This window comes from Sinohyriopsis cumingii, unplaced genomic scaffold (genome assembly GCF_028554795.1).
Source record: "Sinohyriopsis cumingii isolate HCF-2022 unplaced genomic scaffold, ASM2855479v2 utg001292l, whole genome shotgun sequence".
NCBI classification, from domain to species: domain Eukaryota; kingdom Metazoa; phylum Mollusca; class Bivalvia; order Unionida; family Unionidae; genus Sinohyriopsis; species Sinohyriopsis cumingii.
Window position 1 is genome coordinate 182,576 of NW_028315979.1, and position 16,467 is coordinate 199,042.

The window sequence follows — 16,467 nt, forward strand, 5'->3', positions numbered from 1 at the left end:
CGTGGTTCGAGTCTAGGATTCAGCCAATGTGGGTATGTGAGAAAGCTTACCAGTAGCTTCTCGTGGGTTGGTGGTTCTTTCCGGGGTTTTCCCAGGTTCTTCCTCCACCATTAATACTGGCCAACATGCATAGCCTATTGTGTGCTGAAAAATGGCGTTAAACCCAACAACAACCACGGAGGTAGTGTTGCAGCAACTCGCGATTGCTAAATTCTTGTCATCATTCGATCAAATTATACACAAGTCTAAATTAGGCAGAAACAATAAGAAAACAGAAAATTAAATAAATTACTTTTCAAACAAGTTTATACCATTTCTTTTTAATAATCATGAACGCAACCTCAAGATAAGTATACATGTATTTTTTTAAAAATATAACTTTGCCTAAATAAATGCATTTAGAACTTACCTTGTGCATCTTGAGATCACTCGGAGTTGTAGGTCGGCTTATACGCGGGTCATGCACTTTTTAGTGTTTATACCTGTTCAGTTTGGAGGTCAGCTTATACGCAAACAGGCTATATACGGTAGTGTGCTAAATACTAATAGTACTTGAAAACTGAAAACTGGTCATTAAAAAGTCATTGAAAAGTCTCAGAATTTAAGTTCTCCTAATCCATATTAACCCTATCCTAAGAATTGCTGTTTTATGTCAGAATCCAAAAACATCAGTCTAGATATAATTAGTACATGATCATTAGAGAAATGCAAGCTACCAGAGAGTGCTAATGCATCTAAAAAAAATTGTAGCTTTTCACATGGTTCACATACAGTAACCAAAACAATATGCTAGTAATTCCTTTTTTATGCATATCTTTATATTCTATAAATAACTTATAAAAATGGATGCGGGAGGTTGCAGGTTTCGAACCCCAGCCAAGTCATACCAAAAACTTCTAAAAATGGTACTAGCAGCTGTCTCTCTTAACACTCAGCATTAAGAGGTTAGTGTTAGGACTGATTGGCCTGGTGTCAGGACAATGTGACTAGATGGGACTTAATGCCACATGTCTGCAGCATGATGACCCAGTACTAGACATTGCTGTTAACAGCCTTACTGCAGACATCGTAGTGATGTTACTAAAATTGTTAAGGCTACATTAAAAATCCAAAAACACGTGCACATGTATTCAATAGATATATGAAAATAACTGTTGAATTTGGACCACTTTTAAGTAAAATAGCTAAACAAAATGAATAATTTTTTTCATAGCCAAATATGATGTCATATTTCAGTTATTTTGTTTTTTTTTTTTTTTTTTTTTTTGCTTTTGTGTGATCAGATTAACTACGGTGCTTGTTTGAAAATTTGTACTTCTTTTACCAAAAAATCGGCCCATTTTGTGAACTACCTTCTGAGCATTTAATGTGACTATATATTTATATAAAATTACTTGGATGAGTTGTAAAAGTCACAGGCATGAATATAATTGTGCAACAAAGCTGATAATTAATGAGCAAAATAGTATCCATTCATTTTTTTGTTGATTTGCGTACATTTCAAATGATGGTGGACACAGACTCGTGTGGTTTAAACTGTAGAGGTCCAACATGGTTTTGTATTAAAGGTTGTTAAAATAAAAATATTTCTACATCAGTTGCTGTTTTAAATTTAAAAGTAATATAACTGTATGCCTGAAGTTTGAACCTGAAATTTAAAGATGTCCTGTTTCTTTCTTGCTTAAGGATAATGTTGTTCACAAATTAGAGACCAGATTAAACAGAATACTTGTTATTACTTTTGTTGATTTTCCATTGCAGGTGCTTGTGCTTCCCCCTGGAGAAGCCCAGTTTGCAGACTTATTTGGGCCACCTATAAAAACTGAGTCTCCTAAGAAACAGAAGCAGCCTTCCACAATCTCTTCAAAGGTATGGGGAATTTGTTACAAACTTGCTTTTAGCAGTCCTGGGTTTTATTGCCATTTCCAGATGTGCAAAAAGAAGTTACCAGTCCAAAGTCTGTGATTTTTTCTGGTCGTCCAGTTCTTTTTTTCTGACCAGATAAGACATAACTGAACTATCAGGGCAAGAGTGTAAAAAAATTTAAAAGCAGAGTTGCCACTGGACAATCAGACTTAAAAATTGGGTCTCCCAACAAAATCATGTGGTTTGTCTGTATCACTGTTAAATTTAAATTGATTGCTCAGCACAAAATCAAATGCTGCTGCCTAACATCCAATCAAATTGTTCATTTCATTTGTTAATAAAATGATGTCAAAAAATATATGATTTGACCAATTCCAACAATTTTTAACAAATATGATTCAGTCTTATAAATATTTTGGAATACAAAGGAATCTCTAACGATGATTGATTCGGGTACTACAGCTATGTATTTTTTGTATCTGCCTCGCTAGATGATCAGCATTAAGAGGTTAGTGTTAGGACTGGTCAGCCTGGTGTCAAAATAATGTGACTGGGTGAGACATAATGGTACATGTCTGTCCATAATGCCCCAGTGCTAGACATCACTATGAACTGCCACACTGCCGTCATTGTAGTGATGCGACTGAAATTTTTTTAAAACTACATTAGAAATCCAGATCATACATTCACGCACACACACTCTATTTTTTGCATGTGTTTTGCATTTTTTGTATACATTGTGTATTGTAGTACTATTTGTTTAAAATGTATATCTTCATTAGAATTTTAGTTTATCTCTCAGTGCAGACTAATGTATGTTGCAAGTTACCAGATCCATTCTCTAAAGTTGCATTTTCTTTCTTTGCATTATTTCCCATCCTTTATCTACAGCACAGAAAAAAATGTTTTTAAAAATAAACAATAAGAAAATGAAAAGTTTATATTAACACAGAATAAGTATTAATTCTTGTAGTTTATTTACTTGAAAAATTGAAATCATTTCTCTGTAAAAAATACTCATATCATTGCTTTTAAAAAATTGGGGACATAATATTTGTTTCCATCTATCTATCTATTGACCCTTTCCTTTCTGCAAAATAACTTTGAGTTCTTAGATATATATAATGAAACTTTTTGTTCATAGGTATCATTCTTATACTAGATAGGGAGTAATGCCTTCAGGGTCATTGCTTAGGCAACATCTTTATACCAGATAGGGAGTAGTGCCTTCAGGGTCATTGCTTAGGTATCATTCTTATACCAGATAGGGAGTAGTGCCTTCAGGGTCATTGCTTAGGCATCATCTTTAGGAAATGTTCATGTACCAGATAGGGAGTAATGCCTTCAGGGTCATTGCTTAATATTTAAAGTTTCCATAGGATTTTCCCTTTAGCTAGATACATTTTTAAGCAATTTGTAATGAATGACTGATGCTCAGTATATGTATGTATGGTATGTGTATGTATGATCAGTAGAAGGCATGCTGATTACTGCAGTTATTCTAATATAAGCTCTCTTTCAGTAATCCCCCCCCCCACTTCTTCCACAAAAAATTCCTACCTTGTCAAGGATTATAGATCCGTATATATCTATTATAGTATGTCCAAATAATCGAAATAGTACATGAGTAATTCATTGACTGTTAGAAATATAAAAACAACTTAATTTACAAAGGTTTTCAGTCCAACAGTGATATATGGCAATCAATGCAAACTCCCCCCCCACTTTGAAAATTGTGCTGCCCCAGGGATGTCTATTAGAATAGCTACAGTATATAAACCAGTAATATAAACATTAGTATCCTTGTGCAATTTCTTTTCTGTCTCAATCATTTTAATTTATATACTTTTTATGGAATGTTAGCATCTTTTATCATTTATATTGTTTTGTGTAAATGTTAACATTGATTTAGAAGAGTTAATCCCACTCACCCCTCACAGACAGACACAAGTTGAAACTTTTTATCTCTGCATTTTTAAAACTTAAGATTTAATTAGCCCCCCCCCCCCCCGCCAACCTTATCAGTTTTTTGTTCTTGCATAGACCATGTTTGTAGCAATGAGATTGTACTGTATCAGTTAAATTTAATAAATAATATGCAGTATAAATTAGGATGTATTTATAATCCATTTGAAAGGTGTTTTAAATTGTCTTTCATTTTATTTACCAGGAGAAAGTGTCAAAACAAATGCTGAATTTTTCTGGAGATGAAAAGCCTAGCAGTAGTGGCAAAGACATCAGCGCATCATTGAAATCCTCAGCTAAACAAGAAAAGATGGACAACATCAGCAAAGACCCTGATACTGCTTCTACATCCTCCTCCTCCTCTTCTTCCTCCACCTCCAAAGAAAAGGTTCGGAAAACCCAAAGTTCAAGGGAAAAGCACTCATCTAAAGATTCCAAAGATTCAAATAGTTCGTCCAAAAAGGTGCCTAATCCATCTCCTTTGCCTTCCCAAAAGAGGTCATCTGATTCTCCTATACCCAGTGAAAACAACCAAAAGAAGGCCAGACGAAGTTCTTCTGTGTCATCTGAGAGGGTCAGGAGTGAAGATAAGCAGAGGTCTGAAGAAAAAGCAAAAAAAGATAAAGTTGTAAATCACAAGAGCAGTGAGAATAAGGATGAATCACAAAGTAAATCAAAGGATGGAAAAGATAGTCACAAAACGGATACCAGCAAACAAAAGTCAAGCAAATCTAGTAAGGAAAAAAAGAAAGAATCTAAATCAAAGGACGATAGAGTCTCAAAATTTGATGAAAAAAAAGAGGTCAGGGATGACAAAAAAGAGTTCAAGGATGACAAAAAAGAGCTCAAGGATGACAAAAAAGAGTTCAAGGATGACAAAAAAGAGTTCAAGGATGATAAAAAAGAGCTCAAGGATGATAAAAAAGAGCTCAAAAAAGATGTCAAGGATGACAAAAAAGAGGTCAAAGATGACAAAAAAGTAAAAAATGACAAAAAAGAGGCAAAGGATGGCAAAAAAGAGGTAAAGGATGGCATAAAGGATTGCAAAAAAGAGGTAAAGGATGGCAAAAAAGACGTAAAGGATGGCAAAAAAGAGGTAAAAAATGACAAAAAAGAGGTAAAAAATGACAGAAAAGATGTAAAGAATGACAAAAAGGATGTCAAGGATGACAGAAAAGAACTTAAGGATGTCAAGGATGACAGAAAAGAATTTAAGGAGGTCAAGGATGACAAAAAAGAATTTAAGGAGGTCAGGGATGACAAAAAAGAATTTAAAGAGGTCAAGGATGACAAAAAGGAAGTTAAGGAGGTCAAGGATGACAAAAAAGAGGTCAAGGCTGAAAAATCAAGTAGTTCGTCTGAAAGCAGAAAACAAGATGATAAACGCAAAGTGGAGATTAAATTAAACACTGACAAAGAAGAGAAGTCTTCTAAACGTGAGCATTCGTCATCAAAGTCATCATCTAAAGGAGAAAATGATAAGAAGGAGAAATCTTCAAATAGAAACATGAAGTCTGAAATTACAACAGATGCAAAGAAATCTAAATCAGAACACAGAAAGAGATCTGGTTCCCCTGTATCAGCATTGGATGGTTCAGTGGCCAAAAAGCGGCGAGACAGTGTGAAGCATTTGTCAAAAGTTACCTCAATGGAACTGAAAGAGGATCTTTCCCTCTCAAGTGACAGTTCATCACAGTCAGATGATGACTTTCTTGGGGAAAGTAGTGGAAGTGACTCAGATATGGATCTTGATATTAGTCCAACTTCCAGTACCAGCAAAACTTCTAACCAGATTTCTTCCAAGAGTGCTCTGAAGACATTGATGGATGAATTGGAGGACAATTCTGCAGATGATGAAGATGACATTACAGACACTGTTGATGTCTTTTCACAGCAGAAATCAGCTAAAAATTCACCATTGGTTGAGTCGGGTAAGGCAAGTCCTGCACTTTCATGCAAAAGTAATTCAGAGAAATCGTACAAAGCTGTTTCTGAAAATTCATCAACAATTAAAAAGCCTACCACTCCAAAAGATAGCCAAGAAAAGTCTTCCACCAAAAGTGTCTCCGAGAAAAAATTGGAGTCTTCAAATATTAGTGACACCAGAAATAAGACACAAAATGGTATTCAGCCACCAACAAAAGCACCAAGTCCGGTCACAAAAACCAAAAATGATGAAAATAAGAATTCAAAGGAAAAGTCAGCAAGTAAAATTGACAGCATCTATGATGTGAAAAGCCAAACTAAGACTGTTGTAAAAGATCTTGCAGTGAAAAAAAAAACAAGTGAAGAAAGGAGCAAAGACACAAAGGATGCTTATAAAGAGGAGGATAGTACTCATAATGTTGTTACAGAGGACATCAGTAGTTCAGAGCAAGCTCCTAATGGAGAAGAATTGAGCAAGCTAACAGAACTCCAAAAGACACTGATGGGTTTAAGGGATCTTTCCGTTTTAGAGAAAGTGGTTAGACTCATCCAGTCAACGGGGCAGTTTGACCTTCAAGAGAAGTCATTTGACTTCGATCTTTGTGCTTTGGACTTAAATGTAATTAGTCAGCTGCAAAGTTTTGTTGCTACCAAAACACAGTAAGGTTAATTTGTCTTGCATTACTGCTGCTAGAAGTAGGTCACAGTATATATATGTTGTGTTCGAACCATGCATTTGTGCTACTGCCATGACATTAGCTTTTAGAGAAAAGATGTCTCATATTACTTCACCTTCTTTAAATATTACTTTGAGCTGTTCCATTTAAACACACAAGGTACCCAGGGAAGGCAGTTTAAAAAATATATATACCAAGGTACTTTGAGTGCATACTAAAATTTTAAATTGCATCTACGGGTGGGTAACCCACTTTAAAAGTGCCTTCCTTGGATCCCAAGTATTTTTTAATGAAACAGCTCTTAGCAAAAATTGGAAATGCCATCACTAAGGGACACGAAATAAAATATACTTGTCCCTTGCCAAGTGAAATATGTTCCTTGGTTGAAGAAGCTGATTCCTCCACCTTTGAATGGGAGGAGAAATTAGCTGGATAGCTCAGTGTTTGGGTACAGAATAGTGAAACAGAATGCCTATTTGATTCTTTAAGTCAAACAGAATGCCTATTTGCATCTTCAAACAGAATGTTTGTTTGCATCTTTAATAGTCAAACAGAATGCCTATTTGCATCTTTAACAAATAGAATGCCTATTTGCATCTTTAACAGTCAAACAGAATGCTTATTTGCATCTTTGATAGTCAAACCGAATGCCTATTTGCATCTTCAAACATAATGCCTGTTTGCATCTTTGATAGTCAAACAGAATGCTTATTTGCATCTTTAATAGTCAAACAGAATGCCTGTTTGCATCTTTAATAGTCAAACATAATGCCTGTTTGTATCTTTAATAGTCAAATAGAATGCCTGTTTGCATCTTCAGATATATTTATTATATCTGAACCAGGTTAACCACATTTGGCACAGAGTATCCTTGCAAAACTTACCTTTTAACTTTGTAAAATATCATGCCAATCTGCTTTCAAATATGGCAAATGTTTTTAAAAATTGAAAACATTTAAAAAACTTCTTTGGAAACACTGCTCAACATAATTTGACTAAATTTCACTAAAGCATCCAGACATGAAGACCTCCCAAAATTTTACAAATAAGTATTTTAAAATATGGCCACTGTTACTAAAACTAGAAAAACCTTTAAATGATGGAATTTTCCAAAACCATTCCACAGAATTGTACCAGATTTGAAAGAATGCATCTTGGCATGAAGACAATGTTTATTTTTACAAACGATCTATTTTCAGTATATTTCCACTATTTAGAAACAGAAAAACCTTTAAATGACTTCTTTTCCAAAACCGCTCAACAGAATTTGACCAGATTTGACAGCATCTTGACATGAAAACTTTTTATATTTTTGCAAATGATTTATTTTCAAAATATTTCCACTGTTACTGAGAACAGAAACACCTTTAAATTACTTCTTCAGTCCCACACAACATAATTTTACCCCATTTGACTGAAATCGTCCTGGCTTGAATTCCTTTAAAAGTTTTACAGATGATTCCAATCCAGCATCAGGTATGGATGCTTTTAATGAAAAAGAAAAATCTTTAAACAGTTTATCTAAACCTTTAAATAGAATTTTGATACACTTGAATAAAGTGTCATGGCAAAAATGCCAATCCTCAATCCAATATGGCAACCATTACTAAAAATAACAATTTCTTCTCAAACAGCTTAATAGAATTGGACCAAATTCAACAAAAAGTGTCATGGCATAAATGATTTTCAATTTTATAGTAATGATGTCAATCTGCCGTCAAGTTTAGGCATTGTTACTGTAAATAGAAAAATGAAAAGCTTTAAAAGAAAAAGTCTTTAAAAGACGTAAAAAATAAAGCCAATCAGGTATCTCTTAAAAAACAGAAAAACCTTGGCACAACTTCTTCAGGACTGTATTTCAGACTTGAGTAAATGATGCCAGTATACCATCAGATACAGCCACTATTACAAAAGATGTCAAAACCTTTAATTGACTTCTCAAAAACTTATTGTCAGTATTCAACCAATTTTGACTCTGCAGTTTGGCATAACAACTGGTTTAATTTGTACCAGAGAGCTGAAGTTTGCTATGACTGACGTAACACACATCTCAAAAACTGCTGAACAGAATTTGACAGAAGAGTCTCCTGGCACAAAGGCCATTTTAGTTTGCACAAATCATCCAATCTGCCATCATATTTGGTCACATTTCTAGATTTCTGGCTACCCCCTCCCAAAAAAATGTTTTTAAGATAACTTATAACATAACACTCAACATAATTTGACCATGTTTCACAAATCACCATGGTATGAAGACCTTTTAATATTGTACAAAATGATGCTGTTCCAGTATTATGTATGGCCATATTTGTACTGATAATAGAATCAACTTTAAAACTTTTCTATTTTAAAAAAAAATGGTGAATAGAATTTGATCAGATATTTCAAGTTTTCAGCTGAGCTGTTGTTAAACATGGCTGCCATTACTAACCCAGATTGCTTGACTGATTGCTTTTGGATCTAGCTTTTAGGTTGATGAAAGGCAGATGAGTGATCTCAGTCCCACTTGGATCCATTATGGAGGTTAGCTATATGGACAATTTTCCACAAGTTATTAACAATGGGGTGGGTTGAGGGTTCAAGATTGTTTTTATTTTTTAAGGCATAACTCTATTTATTTATAATGTATGTGTAAGATTACAAAGTTGGCTTTAATGATAGTTTTTGCTTTTATTTTATTCAGCTTCCAGAATGTACGTTATGAGAAAGGAGCAGTGTTTATGTTTCATCTGGGCATAAAAATGACAAAGAGTGGCAGATGAAAGTGCTCGTTAATATTGTTAATGTTGCTGGTTACAGACCGGAGAAGCTTATGGGATCGCCTGTGGTCCATATCCAGCTGTCTGATGATCCAAGTTTGTTATCACTACTTCTAAACGATGATGGAAGATTGACATGAAACTTTACACACACATTTATCCCAAGGTCTAGTTTATGTAAACATTGCTGATCAGACATCCAAAATCTTTTTATTGCTACTCCTTGTGAATGGAGAATTACATCAGCATGGGGTTTTCAACTAAAGACTTCTTATGGTGTCTGGTTGATCTTTAAAAAAAAAGTGTATAGATCTGATATAAAATATTGCCACCACAGCGGCCATTGAAAATTTTATAACTACTTCTTCAAAATTGAAAGCTATATCAATATTGAATTTTCACCAGCCTTATGCTGTCTAATTGGCACTAAATGAGCATGGTGCCGATCAGACATCCAGTATGGCCACCGTGGCAGCCATCTTGAAAATCTTGTTATTGCTACTCCTTAATGGAATATCATTTTCTTTTCACAGTAAGATTAATTATGATATCTAGTCAGTCCTGAATATAAATGGTGCAAATCTGACCTCAGATAATAGCCACAATGACAACCATTTTGAAAATCTCATGGCAATGCCTCCTAAAATGGAAGGTATATCAATGTGAGCTATTTACACAATGAAGGCTTCTTGTAATATATAATGTACAATATATGCTGAATGAAAAGAATGCTGATCTTACATCCAATATAGCCACCATGGTGACTGTTCTGAAAATCTTGTTATCACTATGTCTCCAAATTTGATGGTTATATTGACATTGAGTTTTCACCAGAGGACTTTTACTTGTTTGTAAATGAAAATTAAATTGTGCCCAGCAGACATCCAGTATGACTGCCACAATGAATATGTTGAAATCTTGCCACAAATTCTTCGGAAAGGTTTGTTATATTGGTATGGGGGTTTTGTTCTAATGGTGTCTAGCTTGTCATCAATGAAAGTGGTGCTGATCTCAGATGCAGCATGGATGGTGCGATGGCCAATTTAAAAAACTTTATCACCAAGAATATTAGAGTTGGTTTCAGCACTCATCACTTCAAAAGAAGAAATGGTCTCTTAAGTTCTCAGATGTTCTTTTCAGACAGTAGAGCGTCAGTCCTCCCTCTGAGGGTCTATTGTGACAGTCATTGTTGTAGATAATGTTGCTAAAATCAGTTCTGTCACCTTTGAGTTTTCCCATTGTATGTACAGTAAAACATCAATTATTTAAATGCTTATCATCCACTCACACAGACTACTGTATATACTCACTTATAAGTCGAGTCAAACTGCACACAACGAAGATCCTGAAATGCCATAGCATATTGTATCTGCCAGTTACGGTCCATGTTATTTGTTCTACTGATGACTACTAACAAATTGCACAGAGATAGATCTGCCAGCATATTATGAAATGGCAGATCTGTATCTATACAGTTTGCAGTTGGTCTTTGTCATATAAATGGGTATATACAGTACTATTGTGCCCCCCACCCCCAATTTTAATTTATTGCATCTTATACATTTCAGTAAATGAAACTAAATTGTCAGTTAGAGTAGCAACATAAATCAGAAGAAAAAGGATAAAATCTTGTACATTTATAATTACAATGGTATTATGAATAGGTAAATTAATTTTGAGAAGGAAAAAAAATGTTATTAGGAAAGAGGTAGGCATGAGACAAAGAAAAAATGTATTATTCATTCTAATTATCACCGAGTGTTGCTATGTTAATGTGTAAGCCAACATACTGAAATCCAAAGCTAATGAAGGGTGATTAAGAACTCGTTATTCTCTGATCAAGGGAATTCTGAAGTTCAAGCCTACATAATGGCGACCTAATGGTTGATGGAAGTTAACGTCACATTAATCCACATCAGCTGAGTTTACCTTTATCGGCACCCACTTGTACACCTTGGTCATGAATTTAGGAATTTAGTTGAATTATCTTAATATTTTGCATTGTTTGTTCATTTTCTGCTCTTAAGCATGTCAGATATCTATGAATGTTTGCCTAAGTACTTAAACATATACAAATATTGCAATTTAATCCAGATGATTTCATCTACAGCTCTACTTTTGTGAGCAAAATTCATTCATTGGGACATTAGGTTATCCAGATGAAATCCATACTCCCCGATCGGTCAGGATAATTAATGTTGTAATGTGCTTTAAATCTTAAATAAAGCAGTTTTGTTGAAAATTGAACTACTACAAGAAGCAAATAGTGAATCTCCTCCAGGGAATTTGGTCTGATCTGATATTTTAATATAATACAGTGAAACCACTGTATGAATACAAATTAAGAGGTTTATGTCATAAATCATTTAAATTATGAAATGCATTTTTTAAATTGCCCTTAATGACCTTATCTGGAATAGTTGGCTAAGGCAGGTTTCTGTGTAAAAAAGAATATGGGGAGTGTAGAGACACTGGTTTGTTTTTCCACACACTCTTCCATTTAAGTCAATATTTTATTGAACAATTTTGCAGAATAATAGTGAAGTTTATTGACTATTTTGAGTAGCTGTTTGCGAGTGGAACCAACATAGAACAGAAGGGCTTATAGGATGGTCAATCATCCATCTGTCTGTTAGCTCAAGGTTGTTATCGCCACTGCTCGTAAACTACATGGAGGTTTGCTCTGGAACTTTACACACTTTCATCCCATGGTCTAGTTGGTGCTAAATGAAAATGGTGCCGTTTGAACATACACAGTTGCCACCACAGTGGCTGTCTTGAAAATCTACTACTCCTCCAGTATGGATGGACATAACAACGTTGGGTTTTCATTAGAAGATTTCTTATGATGTCTAGTTGGTCCTAAATGAAAATAGTACCAGCTGACCTCCACTATGGCCACCATCTTGAAACATGGGATTTTATCTAAAAGACTTATCCACCCTTAATTCAAGATGGCCACCATCTTGAAAATCTTGTTAACAACTCTATTTACATTAGTCATTTTGATTTAGGTTTTATCACCAGAAGACTTTAAACGAGAACGGTGATGATCTGATGTCCACTCAGCAGCCATCTTAAAAATCTTGTTATTGATACTCATGATGAATGGAAAGTCATGTCTTGAAATATTATTACTTTTAATCCTCTGTAAATGCATGGATAGGTCAACAAGGGGTTTTCACCATTTGACCTTTTTATGACACCTAGTTGGTTCTAAATCAAAATAGTGTATGTCATACATCTAATATGGCTGCCACAGCGACTCTTAAAAATTGTGTTGTCACTACTCTTCCTGATTGGATTTTTTATTATGATGGGATTTTCACCATATCCTAAAAGAAAATGATGCCAGTCATAAATCCAATATGACTGCCATAATTGTTTTAAAAATCGTGTTGTCACTACTCTCCGGAATAGATGATCTTTATGACATGGTTTTTCACTAAAATACTTGTACTGATGTCTGTTTTGTCCATTTTTGAAAATGGTGCCAAGCTGACAGTCAATATATGTACCACAGCAGCTAATTTGAAAATCTTGTCACTGAAGAATATCTTTTTGTTTCAACACTTGACACTTAAAACGGAGATACGATTTTATCTTGAATTCCTGGAAATTCTTTGAGCCCAGTAGAGCATCAGTCTTTTTGAAGGACTCTTGTTTGGACTTTTTCTTACAGACAAGAAATGACATTGTAAAAGTTGTAAAAGGTTGAGGAGCCTCGAGTTCATAATTTTCAATAGAATATAAGGATCAAGTTAATTTTATTGAAAAGTATGAAAGTTCAGGACCTGAGGAGTACTTCATTTGGGAGACATTTCACTGTGTATTACATTTTAAAATGCAGCTTTTGGACAAAATTGCATAAATTTAAAAAAGGAAATATTTTGGCATCAAAGTTATCATTGGCAAATGATCTCAGTTAATTACATTTTTGAATGACATCAGTGAATAATATTTATGAAAACTGGTGGTTGGTTCATAATTTGGAGACCTTAATATTGATTTTTGTTACTGGGATTTTTCCAGAGCCAGGTTATCTTGCAGGTATATGCTGTCAACAAAAATATAGTGCTTTGCAGTTGAGCATTCATATGATCAGGTCACATAGACTTTAATGACTTCAATCTACAGCCAGGTATAATATAGTTTTTATGTTAGGTTACTAAGGTTCATGACATTAATATTCTGAACAGGTAAACCACATATTAGGAATTGTTTACCTGATCAATGTTATGCAAACATATTTATTGACAGAATAACTCTTTAAGGATCCCTTTGTTGTCTATTATGAGGACAACTTTATACTAGCTGTAGCAGTTACCTCCCATGGTCCAAAACTACCCTGCCAAACAATTGATGAATCAGAATTAATCAAAATCTAGTCTTCTTTTGGAAGATAATTTCCATTAATAAATAAACAATTCAGTGTCATATTTTGATCAAAATTTTATTGTGCCTTTATCCTTTTTTAGCTGGGTTTGTCAGCCATTTTGTTTTACCCTGTGTCTATTGCCAATCATCATGTAATAAACTTAACCCTTCTTTTAAGTTACATGATATTGTTATGACCGTATTGGGAGTTCTTTAGTCCAACTAGAATAATTTTGAAGAAAAACTCAGGAAATATGTTCTGTTGATTACAAATTCCTGGAATTTTGTTTACAAGATAATAATAATGACTTCAGTCCGCTATGCTTATGTTCGAAGAGAAAAATATTTTGTGAGCTGTTTCTCGTCATCCAACCTTTGGTTCATAATAATTGTTGCTTTACTGAGTGTGACATAAAGTTAAGTTTGTTGTATTATTAGCACATTTACTATGTAGATTATGATTAAAGAATATGACAATTTCTGTTAAGTAAACTATTTACATTGCCCATGGCAACATGTATTAATAAAATTAAACATTATATGAATTATAAACTTTTTCAAAATACATTTATGCAAACTGTGTATTCTTTTTGTTTTTATTTTAGAATCTGATATAAAAGTGCCAACAGAGTTAATTCCAGATGATTACCACAATGTTATATAATTAAAAAGAGCAAAAGTTGCATCTAATTGGAATGTAAACTGATACCACTGAATAGATTTTTAAAAATGCTTATTTTGCTAACCAGTATCAAAAGCAAGTCCAATATTATGTCATTTATAGCATCTTTGACTTTGGTATATACTCACTTAGAACACGAGTCCAGCTGAAAACTGCTCACACCTAGATCAACCATTGCATAATGTGCATTCCGATCTGGTCTGTGCAGTTTGTTAGGAATAATCAGTAGAACAAGTAACATAGATCCTGATTCGTTGGCACATTATGCAATGGTCAATTTTAGTATGTTGTTTGCAGATGACTTCAACTTGTAAGCAAGTGCATTGGGTATATTGTAAATTGTTTCGTGAGAAAGAAATTATGCCATGATGTTTTTCTAGTCATGTGCTGTTTAATGATCTTCTGTTCTTTCAGTTAGTAATTAGTATGACCAGCAAGAGAAATAATATCAGTTCAAGAAATTATGCACACCGGTTATTTTCTAGTAAAAAAAATATGCCAATTAGAAAACATGCATTTAATCACTGTTTCTGTAAATTGTGCAGTCAGTTGTTGCCTAGTACAAACATTAGAAATAAATTTGGATATGAGTCCACTGTATGACCATAGTAAAAATGGATAATGTAGACAGGTGGGAAGGCGAAGTATGCATGTGTGGTATCTATTCATTTAAAATTGTGCATCTTTTAAAGCCCCAATTACTCCGTTTATCATAAATTTCATGATTCTTCCAATCAAACTAAAGTTTGGACAGAATGAAAGGATTTGTTAAAAAAGCTATCCAACATAAACTGTCCTTTGAAATAATCAAGATGTTAGGTTTAAAGAACATTCAAAAGTTCAGTTTAGAGTTAAGAGGTGCCACCCTTTAATCCAGAAAAAGAATTGGCGCATAATTCTGTTCTTTTCAGGAGTGCTTCAAAAGTAGTGATGCAACACATTTGACATATTACATTAATGAATAATCTAATAACATTTGCACATGGTGCACATACTGATTTGAGAGGGAAAAAGGATGCATTACATAAATATAAGACTTAAGTGAATGCTGGTGATCAGCATGGGTTCTGAAATGCTTTGAAGGGTGGACTTGGGCTGAAGACAATCTGACAGCATGGTGTTTGCTTAAGTTTACAACAGTGACATCAACATCAGATTTAATTCATACATGTGAAAAAATGGCATGGTTGCTCAGTTCAATGGAGAAATTACATGACTTTTAATGTGATGAAATGTCAGTATTATCTGGTGTTAATGGAACCCAATGATGTTTAGGGCCAATCTCTTTCAAGATTCAGTATTATTCAGATGATTTGGCACATTGAACGTTTTGCATGTAACGGCGGCATTAAGGCTTTAATCTGAATAGTGACCTGTGGTTACAATTTATTAGGACTGAAATCTTGTTTAGGATAAAGAACATGGCACCATACGTACAAATTACACAATTGGAAAAGAATGCAGAATATCAATGGTAACAGTCTGCTTAAAATCAAGACCTCCAATATGATGCAGAGTCATATTCATTTGAACTTTAAAGTCAACTATTAGATTCATTTAAAAAATAGACAAGACAATAAGATTCCGGAATGCAACACTTTATTGTACTGGTTAATAATAAAAAATGGACCAGGAATTTTAAAGGCTAGCAAAACATGAACCTTTATTGATGCTTGTCAGATCTACTTATTAAATGTAGATTTCAGTTTTAAAAAGATTGTCATAGGTAGCAACTGTAAGTAAAAAAAAAAATTTTTTATCATTGCAAGGCAAATAAAATGTAACCATCTAGGTGAATTCAGAAACTGCAGATTGCTTTTTCTGTACCAGTGTATAGTTTTTATGACCTTTGGATTTTTTTACTCTTTCGTTTGATATTATTAATATAAAGATAAGTATTAAAATTCCATGGCAGGTTTCAGTACATCATAAATATAGTTTTATTACTCTTCACAAATTATTACAGTAACATGTATGTAAGGAAAACAATTAGCTACAAGCAGCAATTAACATCTGAGAGAAATGTTCTAAAAATATTGCTTTAATAAGCACATAATATGGACATGGGATGAGTACTTATATGAAAGGACACATACCTTGGCTCCATCCATGGTCTGATTCATTAGGGCTGTTCCTTATTAAAATACATGATGCATGCTGTTCCTTATTAAAATACATGATGCGTAGGGAAGGCACTTTTTAAAAGTATGACATT

At 33.9% G+C, this 16,467-nt stretch overlaps 1 protein-coding gene across 1 annotated transcript in view; it reads left to right on the forward strand.

Annotated features, from left to right (window-relative positions):
* The window catches only part of LOC149772674 (uncharacterized), a 34,018-nt gene extending 19,866 nt beyond the window's left edge, over positions 1-14,152 (forward strand). The window contains exons 4-5 of the mRNA XM_089947509.1: positions 1,762-1,869; positions 4,037-14,152. Of these exons, the coding sequence (XP_089803635.1) occupies positions 1,762-1,869; positions 4,037-6,421 (2,493 nt within the window). The 3' untranslated portion in view covers positions 6,422-14,152. The remainder of the gene's footprint in view (positions 1-1,761; positions 1,870-4,036) is intronic.
* Positions 14,153-16,467: the final 2,315 nt, after the last annotated feature.